The 14516-nt window shown below is 42.0% G+C and overlaps 1 protein-coding gene across 6 annotated transcripts in view; it reads right to left on the bottom strand.

Annotated features, from left to right (window-relative positions):
• Positions 1 to 572: 572 nt before the first annotated feature.
• LOC113050114 (peripheral plasma membrane protein CASK-like) overlaps positions 573 to 14516 on the bottom strand; it is a 35214-nt gene continuing 21270 nt past the window's right edge. For 2 of the 6 annotated variants that reach the window (XM_026212798.1, XM_026212800.1), the window contains 16 exons: positions 13584 to 13661; positions 13310 to 13390; positions 10914 to 11102; positions 9941 to 10019; positions 9777 to 9862; positions 9482 to 9550; positions 9330 to 9398; positions 9072 to 9107; positions 8599 to 8637; positions 7875 to 8071; positions 7677 to 7792; positions 3054 to 3134; positions 2896 to 2976; positions 2468 to 2670; positions 2288 to 2371; positions 573 to 1615 (listed from right to left, as the gene is read on the bottom strand). In XM_026212798.1, the coding sequence (XP_026068583.1) occupies positions 1439 to 1615; positions 2288 to 2371; positions 2468 to 2670; positions 2896 to 2976; positions 3054 to 3134; positions 7677 to 7792; positions 7875 to 8071; positions 8599 to 8637; positions 9072 to 9107; positions 9330 to 9398; positions 9482 to 9550; positions 9777 to 9862; positions 9941 to 10019; positions 10914 to 11102; positions 13310 to 13390; positions 13584 to 13661 (1665 nt within the window). In that variant the 3' untranslated portion in view covers positions 573 to 1438. The remainder of the gene's footprint in view (positions 1616 to 2287; positions 2372 to 2467; positions 2671 to 2895; positions 2977 to 3053; positions 3135 to 7676; positions 7793 to 7874; positions 8072 to 8598; positions 8638 to 9071; positions 9108 to 9329; positions 9399 to 9481; positions 9551 to 9776; positions 9863 to 9940; positions 10020 to 10913; positions 11103 to 13309; positions 13391 to 13583; positions 13662 to 14516) is intronic. The other 4 variants (XM_026212801.1, XM_026212804.1, XM_026212799.1 and 1 more) reach the window with 3 other exon arrangements.

Below are 14516 nucleotides of genomic sequence, written 5' to 3'. Positions count from 1 at the left end.
ATGTTTAGTTGTTCTGTAACGACCGTTTCATGTTTAAATGTCTACGTCTCAGAACCTAGTGTGCTACCTACCTAGTCAGCACTACCGAGGCATCGCACACACACATAGAGAGAGGTTGTGTGTGAATGTTTATCAGAGGGTTGTTCAGAAATGTGTAAAGTCGGAGATCGTGTTGTTTTTGTTGTTGTTCCAGCAGGAGGCGACAGCGCGCCAAACACCCGGAAGACAATGACGTAACCATCGCGTCAGATCACGTGCTCATATGAGAACTTCATTTTTTTTTTGGCTTGAAAGATAATTAAATTAAACTGGTTCATGTTGTACTAATAAAACCATAACTCTGTCTCTGTTGGTAAACGCTCACTTTGCATTTAATATAATTAATAAATTATAATTATATAAATACTACAAAGCATTCACAGATCACTGCCTTTATTAGGGCTCGGGGATGTGAGGCTAAGTTTAGAAGCGCTCGTGTTCCTGAATATTGAAGCAGCGCCATCTGCTGGAGGAAGAGGAGCAGTCTTCAGTCCTTCATCATCATCACTGACATAAACACAACATGCATGACCTGATTTCAAAAGCAGTTTACTTTTTCCAACACATGAAAGAAAAGGGATAACAAAAACAGACAGACATACTGAAGAGCAGTTTCATCATTTGCAGAGGACTTTACACAGGGCCATATGAAATGAAGAGTTCACACAGTCTGTTCAGTTGTTTATGCACACACTACTTCATTTCAACCGCAAATGTACGCACCATTGAAACATTTACACACAATTAATTCCTCTCGGTTTTCTCGGAGTAAAACAATAATACTCTTAAGACAGCACATTTCTGAAATGATCGAGCTAGAAATTAATATTTCCTCCTCATTCTGCACAAGAAATCAAATCCAGGACAATTTACAAACACGTCACTACAGGGGGCATGAGGCAAGTGTCCGGTCCGAGGTGGAGTGTGTCCGGCTCCATGATCTTCACCGGAGACACACACACATCTGGAGGAAGAGCGCGGAGCTCTGCTGCCCTTTGTGCAAACCTTCATCAGTAAACAGACGGGCGTCGAGAGGGCAGTTCAGTCCAGTGCTCGTGTGTGAGAGAGAGAAAGAGAGAGGGGGGGGGGGTCTGCTGTGCTTATATACCACAGGCCAGAGGGCGGAGTCACATAGCCACGCCCTCAGTGTGGGGCTGGTGGGGTGTTGGCTCCTCCCCCACCACTGACTGTGCTCATCATTGCTCTGAGACGCCTTCTCGTACGTTTAAAAAGAAAACCATATAAAATGTCTTCAACCCCCCTCTTTATTCGTACAGGACCATATCTATGACTTATATATTCATATTTATAGATATTTATATATGTATAGATATATACAAGGCTACACACTGGTAGTGGCCGGGATGTGGAGTCCATCAGTGTGTGTGTGTGTGTGATGCTAGTACACCCAGGACACCGGCACCCACTGCGCAGTGCTGGACACCAGGTCGAGGGCCTCCTCCAGCAGACGGATGGTGTCGTCGATCTCGTTATTGATGATCGTCTGGTCGAAGTAATGAGCGTAAGAGTGCTGCAGCGCGTCTGACTCCTTCTGCAGCCGCTGGAGAGACTCGTCCTGAGGAGAACACACACACATCAGCGACATCACGCCTCTAACACGCCTCCGTCACGCCTCTAACACGCTTCTGTCCGAGCGAGGCGTATCAGGACATCGACTATTTTGAATCAGTTTTTATTTATTCTTGATTTATATTTTTCTTGATTTTAATTGTTGTCAAAGTTTTAGAATTTTTTTCATTTCTAGTAGTTTTTGATATATTTCTATATAGTTTTTTATTTTATTTCAGTTTAATTATTGAAGTACATCAAGTTGAACTAAATTAAAATGATCAATGTTGTCTTGGCGTCTATCTCGATATCACGAAACACGGATCTGTGTGCATGCATTCTGATGAACGATGAACATACTGACAGCCAATCAGAATCCATCCTGCTGTAACGAGCTGGAGAATTTAAAGAGACAGACACGCGTGTGCTTAGAATAAACAGACGATATCGTTCACTGATGCTGAAGCTAATATCGGTAACTTTATAGTTATCTTTCTTGGTGTGAACAGACCTGAAGATAAAATTAACACTAGATCACACATAACACGTTCTTCATTTCCACCGCACTACTTCTACAGTTTCTCTACGCAAGCATGCTGTAGTTTGATCGTTCACTCGCGTCTCATGACTTCTGTAGCGTCTTCTAAAAATGCGGTCCTGTGACCGACGGCACGCTCACCTCGTTCATCGCCGGAGTGATGGTCGGTGCTGCGATGAAGATGACGTACGGCGCAAACTCAGCCGTCCGCAGAACCTTCAGCGCCTGACGAAACAACACGAGCGCATCAGAAGCACACAGATTGTTTCAATACGGCCTCATTTACAGTCATGCGAATAAAGTGAGAGGATGTGTCTGTACCTGCGGCTCCACGTCCAGGATGGCCACCATGCCCTGCTCGTGGATCTGCCGGATGGTCTCCAGGCGCGTGCCGTACATAGCGTCCTCGTGGCTGCCGTACTCCAGGTAATCATTGTTTGAGATGTCCTGCATCATCTGGTCATGTGACACAAAGAAGTAGTTCTTCCCGTTCTCCTCGTCCTTCTTCGCAGGTCTGGTCGTGTCTAGAGAGGGAGATAGAGAGAGAGACAGAGAGAGAGAGCGATAGAGAGAGAGAGCGAGCGAGAGAGAGAGAGAGAGCGAGAGCGAGCGAGCGAGAGAGAGAGAGCGAGACAGAGCGAGACAGAGAGAGAGAGCGAGCGAGCAAGCGAGAGCGATAGAGAGAGAGCGAGCGGTCAGTGGTCAGTGGTCAGGGCGAGCTGCATCAGGTGTGACGGTGCGTCTCTTACGTGGGATGGGGTACGCGAATCTGTCGGGATGTTTTGTGATGAGTGTGTTCTTGATGTGTCTCCGGCCGACGCCGTGCGCTCCTGCAGACAGGAAACAGAACTGATGAAGGACAGGTGACTGACAGCTGACACACACCTGACCGCAGCACAGCTCTTACCCAGCAGCACCAGCGTCTTCCTCTTGAACCCCGGCAGCTTCACCACCTCTTCATACGTCACCAGATCTAGTTGATCAAAGACTGGAGGAACGAGAGAACGGATCAGTGAGACGGACTGTCAATCAGCAGGAAACAGGAAGTGATGTCATTCAGATGTGATGAGAGCTGGTGAGATGAATGAACTCTGTGTTTGAGGTGTGAGATATTATAATGCTTCAGCTAAGAGATTACTCGAACATGAGACGTTAGCAGAATGTTCCTGCTGCTCTTCCACAGCAGACTAATCGTGCGTCCTTTAACTTTCCATGTTCCTCAGCACACGATCACACAGCTTCAGACGAGCAGGAACATCTGCTGAACATCTCCTCTGTGCTCACACAGCTTCAGAGCGTCATGAGGACCAGTGAATGAAGACGATGTTCACTAGTGAGGGTGAACTGATGAGAACACTGATGTACAGAGCAGTCTTCTGGAAATCACAGACAATCATGTGATGGACACAGAGTCTGATTCCTTCCAGTCCGATCATATTAAACACGTCCGATATTTAAAGAAAACACTGTTTGATTTATTTTGAGTTTGTGGTGAAAGTATTACTTTAATATTTACTAATGATGAGTCAAGACACGTACTAAATCACAGCAACACAACACTGAGAGTCACATCGACTGACTGCGAGACATGAGGAACACAACAAGTGCAGACACAACAACCATTACTTCAGCAAAAGAAGATCGACGCGATTAGTTACTTACATGCAGGAGGCCGTTACAGAGAGACAGCATGAAAAATGGACAGGGGTCAGTTAAACACACTTTACAAACACACACACACACGCGCGCACACACACACACACGAGCGGCGCTGGAGAGAACGACACGTATGCTGCTGAACACACACATACAAGCCCCCCCCCCCCACACACACACACACTCACAGACAGACAGACAAGGCAAGGCAAGTTTAGTTATATAGCACACTTCATACACAATGGTAATTCAAAGTGCTTTACATCAAAGTAAAATAATCATGAAAAATAAGAAAAAACTTTTAAAATGATTAAAACGTTTACTTAAAATCAATTTAAAAACAGAAAATGATTTTATATAAAATAAAACAGTGAAAATATAGTGCAATCAGTTCGGACATCACACAGTGCTCATTTAACAAATGCACAGCTAAACAGATGAGTTTTGAGTCTAGATGTAAATGTGACTAGTGTTTTAGCACATCTGATCTCTTCTGGAAGCTGATTCCAGCTGCGGGCAGCATAGTAACTAAAGGAGGACTCCCCTTGTTTTGTGTGAACCCTTGGTATTTCTAACTGACTCGATCCTAGTGATCTGAGTGCTCTGTTAGGTTTATATTCAGTGAACATATCTGCAATATATTTCAGTCCTAGATCATGTAGTGACTTATATACGAGTAAAAGTATTTTAAAATCAATCCTAAATGTAACTGGAAGCCAGTGTAAGGACCTGAGGACTGGTGTGATATGCTCAGATCTTCTGGTTCTGGATGAGCTGCAGCTGTCTAATGCTCTTTTTGGGAAGAGACCATTACAATAGTCCACCCTGCTGGTGATAAAGGCATGAACAAGTTTCTCCAAGTCCTGGCTGGAAACAAAACATCTAATTCTTGCAATGTTTTTTAAATGATAGTATGCTGATTTAGTTACTGCTTTGACATGACTACTGAAACCAAGGTCTGTCTCCAGAATCACACCAAGATTCCTGACTTGATTTTTAGTTGTTTGACCCCTAGAGTCAAGGTATGCATTCACCTTGAACACTTCATCTTTGTTTCCAAATGCAATGACTTCAGTTTTTTCCTTGTTTAACTGAAGAAAGTTCTGGCACATCCAATTATTAATTTCATCAATGCATTGGCAGAGGGAGTCAATGGGGCTGTAGTCATTTGGAGATAAGGCTAGGTAAATTTGGGTATCATCAGCATAGCTGTGATAGGCAATCTGGTTATTTCTCATTATTTGACTTAGTGGAAGCATATACAGGCTAAACAAGAGCGGTGCTAGAATTGAGCCTTGTGGGACTCCGCATGTCATGGACGTCCACTTAGACTTATGCTCTCCTAGACTCACATAATAGCCTCTCCCTTCTAAGTATGACCTGAACCATTTGAGTACCATCCCAGAAAGCCCGACCCAGTTTTCCAGTCTCTCTAGTAGTATGTTATGATCGACAGTGTCAAACGCAGCACTGAGATCTAGCAATACCAGCACTGATATTTTGCCAGAGTCACAATTGAAGCGAATATCATTTATTATCTTAATGAGTGCTGTCTCTGTGCTGTGATGCGGTCGGAAACCAGATTGAAAATTTGAGTTTGAGTATTTGTTCATCTGATTAAAAACTACCTTTTCTATAATTTTGCCTATAAAAGGAAGATTAGATATTGGTCTGAAATTGCTCAAAATTGTGTTATCAAGATTGGTCTTTTTCAGGAGGGGCTAAACAACTGCAGTTTTTATGGAGTTTGGAAATGTCCCAGAAAGAAGTGAGGCGTTCACCACTTCTAAGAGATCTGCTTCTAAGCAGTCAAGCACACTGTTGAAAAAAGATGTGGGAAGTGTGTCAAGACAACAGGTTGATGATTTTAGTTGCTGCACTATGTCTTCCAGAATTTTGCTATCAATTTTTTCAAAATTAGACATAGTATCTTTTTGATATTGTGACCGAATCTGTCTGACCTCTGCATTACTTGAGGATGTGCTAATCGCCTTCCTGATATTGATGATCTTCTCAGAAAAGAAAGAAGCAAACTCATTGCATTTTCTGTCTGAGAGCATTTCACTGGGAATCTGACTTGGGGGGGGGGGGGTTGTCAGTCTCTCAACAGTGGCAAAAAGTGTATGAGTGTTATTTAAGTTACTGTTTATTAGGTTTGAGAAGAAGTTCTGTCTAGCTGTGGCTAGTTTCACATTAAAAGCATGAAGGATGTGTTTATAGATGCTAATGGTGCATTTCAAGTTTCGTCTTCCTCCACATCCGCTCGGCTTTTCTGCATTGTCTTTTCATAGTCTGAACTGCTGTTGATCTTCTCCAAACTGATTTCTGTCTGTTTGTTTTCTTACTGACTATTATTGGAGCAATATCATCAATAACAGACAGACACACACACACACACACACACACACACACACACACACACACACACACACAAGAGCGGCGTTGGAAAGAACGACACGTATGCTGCTGAACACACACATACAAGCCCCCCCCCACACACACAGACACAGACAGACACACACACACACACACACACGCGCGCGCACACGCAAGCGGCGCTGGAGAGAACGACACGTATGCTGCTGAACACACACATACAAGCAGCCCCCCCCACACACACACACACGCACACACTGCTGTTACACGACATCATCACAATCAGCAGAGAAACGCCTCTCTTCAGTTTTGTTGTGGTCACGACACACAGACTCATGGGAATGTAATCACTCTGAGTTCATGAGATCTTTGTGTTGAGGAAAAGGATGTGATGTCATGGTCTTGAGATCCTGATGCAGGAACCACATGAATATAATGAAAAATAAGAAGATGTTATTAATGTATATTACTCAACTCTTAATAATAAAGAATTAAGTGCATTTTCTTGCCATAAAAACACTATAAATTATATTATATGACATTATATTATATTATACCTTCTTCCTGTGACAACATTTTAATTATTACTGTATTATATTATTCAATTATTAATATATATTTTTAGGCAACATTACATTCTCATGGCCATGCATTTAGTGTGAATATATATATTATAAAACAAATTACCATAGAAACCTGGGATTATCATAAATGAAAATGATTAATAAAATATTTTTTAAATTGATAAATTAAGAATATAAAAAGCAGCAATTAGGAACATTATTATATATTCTTATAATACATTTCAAAAGTCTGAATAATCTGTTATTAATAATATATAATATTAATAATTTATATAATTCATTTTCCCAGAAAAATAAATCTGTAGACACAAGTTTTCTTCTTTAAGGGTATTGACTTCTCTTAATGGGATTTTAACATAAGTATCATAATTTAATATTTTATTTCAGTTAGAGCACTCATATATTATAATATGCTAGTATGTTTAATTATGAAGATATAATTAGTGGTGTTTTGAAAATAATTGAGTGTGGATGAATGAATCATTTAAATATGCAATGCAATATTAATGTGATCACATTCCCATGATTCGATCTGAACAGAGCAGTGAAGAGTGTGTGTCAGACGCAGTGATGTTCAGTGTGTTTCAGCAGGTGGCAGCGTCTCTCTGATCTGATCTGATGTCACAAGGTCACAGAGAGGTCAGAGGATTCACACACAATTCAGCAGCGACACACACATCCAGATTTAGTCACTACTCAACTACACACTGCTTAAGATAAACCCTCCGTCATTACCTGAACTACTTCAGAGGATTTAAAACAGTCTGTGTGTAGTGCAGACCGCAGTCAGGTGTGTGTGTGTGTGTGTGTGTGTGTGAGAGAGAGTGTGTGGGTGTGTGTGTCTGTGTGTGAGAGAGAGTGTGTGTGTGTGTGTGTGTGTGATGAATCTGTCATGGTGAAGGACTGTTCATTACCTGCGTTGTGTTTGGCTATGTATTTGTCTTTGTACTGTTTCTTCTTCTTGCCGAACCATGTACAGCTGGCCTGCTGCTCCTGCTTGGTCTTCTCCATCGCTATACACGCCACACGCCTGACGAACACACACACACACACACACAGAGCATGAGGCAGGGTCGGGCTCTCAGAGTCCAGCTGTGGTCAGTGTTCCTCACCACTCCTGCAGCTCTGGTGAGGGGATGAGGCCGGCCGTGCCGTTCTTGGTGTTCTCCAGCTTGCCCTGCCACCAGTTGTGATCGTCTTTACTGATGATCTGGATGATGTCACCCACACGGAAGCGAATGCCCGCCTCTTTACAGGGAATCAGCTCGTCTTTAGCCGGATCGTACTCGAACTGTGCTCGAACGTAAATCTGCAGAAACACAGTGAGTGAGCGTTACAATTATTATATTCATCACTGAATCTAGTAAAACTTATAATTAGGGCTTTTCATCAACTGCAAATTTGATTGGAATAAAATTACATAAATGAATTACATAATCATTATTCTTACTATTATTCTCATCAACACAATATTTATAATATTGTTCAATTCAGATACGCCTAGTCATTTTTTATAATTGTACGAAATAAATAGCCCCAATTATAATGTAACTGCATTTAACACACACACACACACACACACACTCTCTCTCTCACACAGAGTCAACCAATCAGATGTGAGCAAACCCCACTGACGGACAGCACAGGCGTGTCTAAGAAGCCAATCATCTGTAAGGGGCGGGGCCAATCACACTACTAGGGCGGACACAGAGGTGATTGGCAGGTGGTTAGTGTCATGTAGCAACACTATGGGATGCTGGGAGTCTATAAGCACTAACTAGAGAAGCAAAGCCTGATGGGAAATGAATCTGACTCTACTGGATCTGAGAAACTCACCTTCCGAAACAATTTATCCTTGACTGCAGGTCTGGAGATCTAAGGGTTTGAAAGCATCACACACACACACACACACACACACACACACATCATGCAGTAGAACAGACTGACGTGGACAGGAAACAGCAGGATGATGCAGGAAGCGCATCATAAAGCAACAGGCTGACAGGATGGGCATTTAAGGCCTGTTCACACCCAATGCAGGCTTCTTTCAAACAAAAATATGCACTGAGAAATTCACCTGTCAATAAAGTGTTTTTTCTCCATTAGCAGCAACAAAAAAATAAATAGCCAGACTGGTTTTAATGAAGCTTTCAGCAGCCAATAGGAGCGCAGGTCTGACGAGAGAGATTCCTTCAGGTGTGTTAGCGTGTCTCAGAATGAAAAACACAGTCCCACGTGTCTCTCGGTGTGAAGAGATCTTCAGGTGGAGACACACACACACACACACACACACACACACACACGCTCACCTGTCTTCCTTTGGGCTGGATGGTTGATGGCAGATCCTGCAGAGAAATGACTATCTTTATAAACCACTCAGTTACTACATCAACTATCAGTTTCAACATCATAAATATTCTGTTTTGGAAAAGCTGAGGGGCACAAGCTGTTATGACATCACTATGACATAAAAGCCTAAATCTTCATCAGCACCCATAATGCATTGCTCTGTAACAGGTCTGGAGGGCGTGCTGTGGTTTATTCTGACAGAGGATCTGGAGTCTTACTAAGATGGAGCTGGTGACGCTGGAGTGGCCGTTCGCTGGAGACTGTCCGGACTGATCGGGTGAATCTTTCTGAAACACCAGTGGAACAGAGTTAGATGATGTCACGTGTGCACTGTGTGGCCAGCGTGTGGCGCTCTGACAGGAACACTTACATCACATGACAGAGACTGACTGCGGTAACTGGGCACGATTTTGAAGGTGATGCTGCCTCGCATCTCCCGCTGTTAGAAAACAGAGCACAAACACGTGAGGAACTAAAGCTGACTGCTACACTAGTTTCTAACAGGAGGACCAGGTGAAGTCCTCTCTGAGGTTATTAGATGGGTCTGGGGGTTTACTCAAATAGTTACCACAGTGACTCAGTCTTTACTTTTGATTAAATCCTCATCTCTAGCACTAGTGCTCTTCTGCTCTCTCTCACACACACACACACACACACACACACACCAGCATCTTCTGGAGCTGCTCCACCGTCTGGTTGGCGACACTGATGCCGTTGATTTCACGAATCTCGTCTCCAATGTGCAGCGTCCCTGAGAAACGACAGCACACATGAGCACACACACACACACACACTTGTGTTCAGGTCGATCACACACACCCAGCCGTACCCTGTCTGTGGATCATCCCGCCGTGCAGGATTCTAGCCACGATGCAGTGGTTCAGGTCGTTCATCTTCAGAGTGATGCCCTGTCAACACACAATCACACCCATGATATCAGCACACTCTCAGTCTCACAAGCATCGCACGAGCATCACAAACATCCCTCACCGGGGGATTTCAGTGTCTCAGACGCCTCCAATCAAGTCACGCAACACTACCGTCTACAGCTGAATTTAACCCATGAACTTCAGATATTCCTCTGAACTACACTGAAGGTCTGAATAAGTCTCTGGAGTCGTTAACAGCACAATTTGGATTTGTCTCACATTTGACTCTGATTATTTCTGAGAAGCTGCTTTGAAACGATCTGTATTGTATAAATCATTCCAGAATTAAATGTGACTTGACAGAGTAATAGTTTTGTCAATCTGATCCGACATAATTCAGTTTTATTGCACACTGTGCATGCAACACCATTACCACACAATCTTCCACTCCATGAACAGAGGAAAAGATCTTCAGACTGTGACACGCAAAGGTGTTTGCTGCTAGATATCTATGAAATCAGAATGTATGCATTTGCTTTTACACGTTTCTCTTTTAGTTTATTATTTTATATGTGTGAATGTTTTTGTATTTTCTTATTTCTATTATCTCTCTCTTACACAAGACCATGTACCACACAAAAATTCTATCAAAATAATGAAATAATAAATAAATAAATAAATATTTTTTAGAAGTTGTGCTAATAAGGTCATATCAGACCAATGTTAAATAAAAGAGCTCATAAACATGAACTTTGAGCCCCAGAGCTGGAAACATCATTTTCCTTCATCTGAAGGTCTATTCTGGCCCTGATCAGTAAAACTGTATAGTGCTCTTATAAACAAGAGCTTATCTCAGAATATCTGCCACTGGTCGCTCATGAACCAGCAAAGACACGAGTGTGTGTGTGTGTGTGTGTGTGTGTGTGTGTGTACCATGGGCTCGTCCGTGTTCTTCTGGAACTGCACCAGGCGCACACGCGTGACGTTCTCCAGGTCCAGCTCTCCGTTGATGCTCTCGGGCGAGTCTCCGTTTAGGTACGGGGACGTGGGTGGAGGAGTCACTCGCAGCGCCTCGTCGCTGTAAACCTCATGAGCCACAACATCATGAGTCTGCAGCAGCGCCTGCGACAGAACCACACACACTCAGCATCTGCAGCGTCAAACACACATCTCTGAACAAAACCCATTCATCAGCATCTGTGGATCAGATCTCATCTGCACAGATAGCAAGAGCGCAAACCATAACCAGTGAAACAACACAAATTCATGAACAAATTCATAACAGGAACACAACATATCTGCATCATGAGTGTGCATTAAAATCAACTACACAGTTCACAGCTGCAGTTTATCACAGGTTTACTGTGTGTGTGTGTGTGTGTGCATGAGAAAGTCTGTGTGTGTGTGTGCGCGTACATGAGAAAGTCTGTGTTTGTGTGTGTTTGTTTGGTCACTACAGTAATAACACTAGCTGGATCATCTCACATCTGAGCAGAAAACAAAACCACACGGCAGAAAAAAACTAACACTTCAGTTTCACAAAAATCATTTGAAACCTTGATACAAAAATGTAATTACTTATAAACAAAGTTACTTTTTAACGGTTTGTTTACTTTGTGTAAAAATATTGTTTCTCTGTCTGCTTCGGGCTCCATTCTTCCTCTGATGAACTGTTAGGTTCTGGTGTCCCTCAGGGCTCTATCCTCGGCCCGGTACCGTTCAATCTCTACATGCTACCTTTGGGTTCTCTTTTATCTAGATATGGTGTATCTTTTCATCTGTACGCTGACAACACACAAATTTATTAAGCTTGCCTTTAAGCCTATGAGCCTTTAAGCCTATATTATACTGCTTAGACGAATTGAAACTCTGACTCGCTAGTAATTTCTCAAGTCTTAATGAGTGGAAGTCTAGTGCTTAAATGTTTTATGTCATTATTGTCTGTTTCCTTTAGCCTTGTAAAGTACTTTGGTCAATACCAGTTGTTTTTAAATGTGCTATACAAATAAACTTGTATTGTATGTTTAACATTTAAAATGTGAGTTAATGCATCAAGAAGAAACATGAACAAAAGATCAACACCTATTTATTAAATTATATTAATCTGCATTAATACATACTGTAGAAGTCTAGTTCAGTGTTAGTTCATGAAACTTTTTATTAAGTAATGCTAATGAACATTACTGTAATATCAAACCTTATAAACACATTTTCAATCTGGATTATGAGGTGAAACTGCAGCAAAAAACAAAGTTAAAAAGTAATGTATAAGAAATCATTCAATATGCTGATTATTTCTATGGCTTCCCTCTTTTAACACTTTCTCTGATTGTGTCTCTCTAAAGTGTCTTCCTCAATCTGACAGCCGCTCTCTAACCCTCCCTCCACACACACACACACACACACACACACACACGCACAAACACACAGAGACACGCACACACACAAACATATAGAGACGCACACACACACACACATGCACACACACACGCACACACACACACATATAGAGACACACGCATACAGACACACACACACACACACTCACACACACGCACGCACCCCACCTCCCTCGGTAACCTGGGTCTCCGTGGAAACGCCCTCATCCTGTTTCACTGCAGCTTGACATGAAAGTCAATATTTCAAACCAAAATCAAACAAAAGAAATTATAAAACTATTTTGCATAAAGAAAATTAAGCCTAATTATAGTCCCATTTAAAGGTAAAGGTAAATTACATCATAAAGTTGTTTTTTTACTACTGCAATACGAATACATCAAAATAGAACTTAATTTATGCTGCTTCTTAAAAACTTTTAAATGTATTTGATAAACAGATTAAGGCTTGGACAGATCTGCTCACAAATACATGAGAAATACACACTAACTCTGCCAATTGCATTTCATTCCTCACTGACAGTTATTTGTTCTTGTTTTAAACAAACTCACTTTATTTTAATCACTTTGTAAGAAATCATGACTTCATGTCTCATTTCAGTAGGTTTCTTGATTGAAGGATGTTTACATGTTTGAACAAGACTGAAATACTGAGGGAGAGATTCATGTTGTTGTGCATGCAGCATTTAATGCCTGGAGGAATTTACGATCCCTGCTCTGCTTTTCCAGCTCTTTATTTCTGGATGGGTGAATTACCTTTTTTTTTTTTTTTTTTCTAAAGTAGGCTTGATTTTCTTTAAGTGAAACTAATGTGTTAGTGATCACAGGTTGTGAGGTGTGAAGTATGACCTGTCTGGTCTCGTCTCGCTGACACTTCTCTGAAGGCATCTGCGTGACTCGAACCTCAACCGATGTGAACAGAGCCACACTCACCATGAAATGAGGCTGTGTCAGAATTCTCTTCAGCTCTTTGGCCTCCATGTTCTCAGGATAACAGGAGATGGTCTCCAACACCTGCCGAGAAACACTGTTTATCACCGACACTATACACATATGAATACATGTAAACCAGAGCTGAGGTGATGTGATGAACGCTCATATCCGTTCCTTGTGTGTGAAACGTGGATCAGTGCTGTACTGTTGTGAGTGTGAACGTTCAGATGATCTCTGAGAGGTTCGAGGAGTGTGTGTGGGGTGGGAAACACACCTCTTTGGCTCTCTGGACGGCATCGCTGGGTGGATTCCTGATCTGGGGCGACGAGCGGGTGTTAATCTTATCGTACAGCTGAAACACACACACTTCAGGTCATCAGTCACATCTCGTGATCTAGAAATCTCTATCAGGCAATCTCTCTCACAGAATCAACTACAGGAGCTCAATCATACAACACTTTCCCACAGCTTGTGTTGCTGAACGGTGTTACTTGTTTAAACATGCATGAGCGCACACACACACACACACACACTCAGTCGTGCAGTGAATCCTCCTTCCTTGGTATTTGGGTCTTGTTTTCCACTGCAAATGTCTAAAGATTCTTAAATCAAGACACATTTATTTGACGTAAGTGATGAGTTAAATGATTCAAAATGTAAAAAATAAAATAGAAGTTTATCATCAAAACAAAAACAAACATCAGCTAATTAAATTCAAAAAGGTAAAACAATATTTCTCACTTTATTTTGATAACTTTCTCATAAAACAAGACTTCATATTTTCAATTTGCATCTCCAGTAAATGTATTGCGATTTAAAGATATTTATTTATTGGCACTGGAAAACAACACAGAAATACTGAGGAAGAGATTCGTGTTTTGCAGCGTGTGCCTTAACTTTAGACTCTGATTTAAGAGCTTTTTAGGCCTGCCTTAATTTGTAGAAGAAAACATCATGTGCCTGACTTTATAGGCTTTTGTATGAACACACACACAAACACACGCACACACACACACTCTAACACACACACACACACACACACACAGCTGAGTGGTCAGCGTGTGCTGTCCCTGAAGGACCGAGACACACACTGATGTTTGATTTGTTCCTGTGGAGCTCGACTCTGTTTCTGTTGCAGATTTCTGTTCCTGTGGTCTGCAAACTAAAGCAGTCACTTCCTGTGTGTTTGACTTTAATGACAGAGATG

Source organism: Carassius auratus, chromosome 31 (assembly GCF_003368295.1).
Source record: "Carassius auratus strain Wakin chromosome 31, ASM336829v1, whole genome shotgun sequence".
Classification (NCBI taxonomy): domain Eukaryota; kingdom Metazoa; phylum Chordata; class Actinopteri; order Cypriniformes; family Cyprinidae; genus Carassius; species Carassius auratus.
Note: the sequence above shows the minus strand (reverse complement) of the source record. Positions and strands in the feature narration are given on the sequence as shown.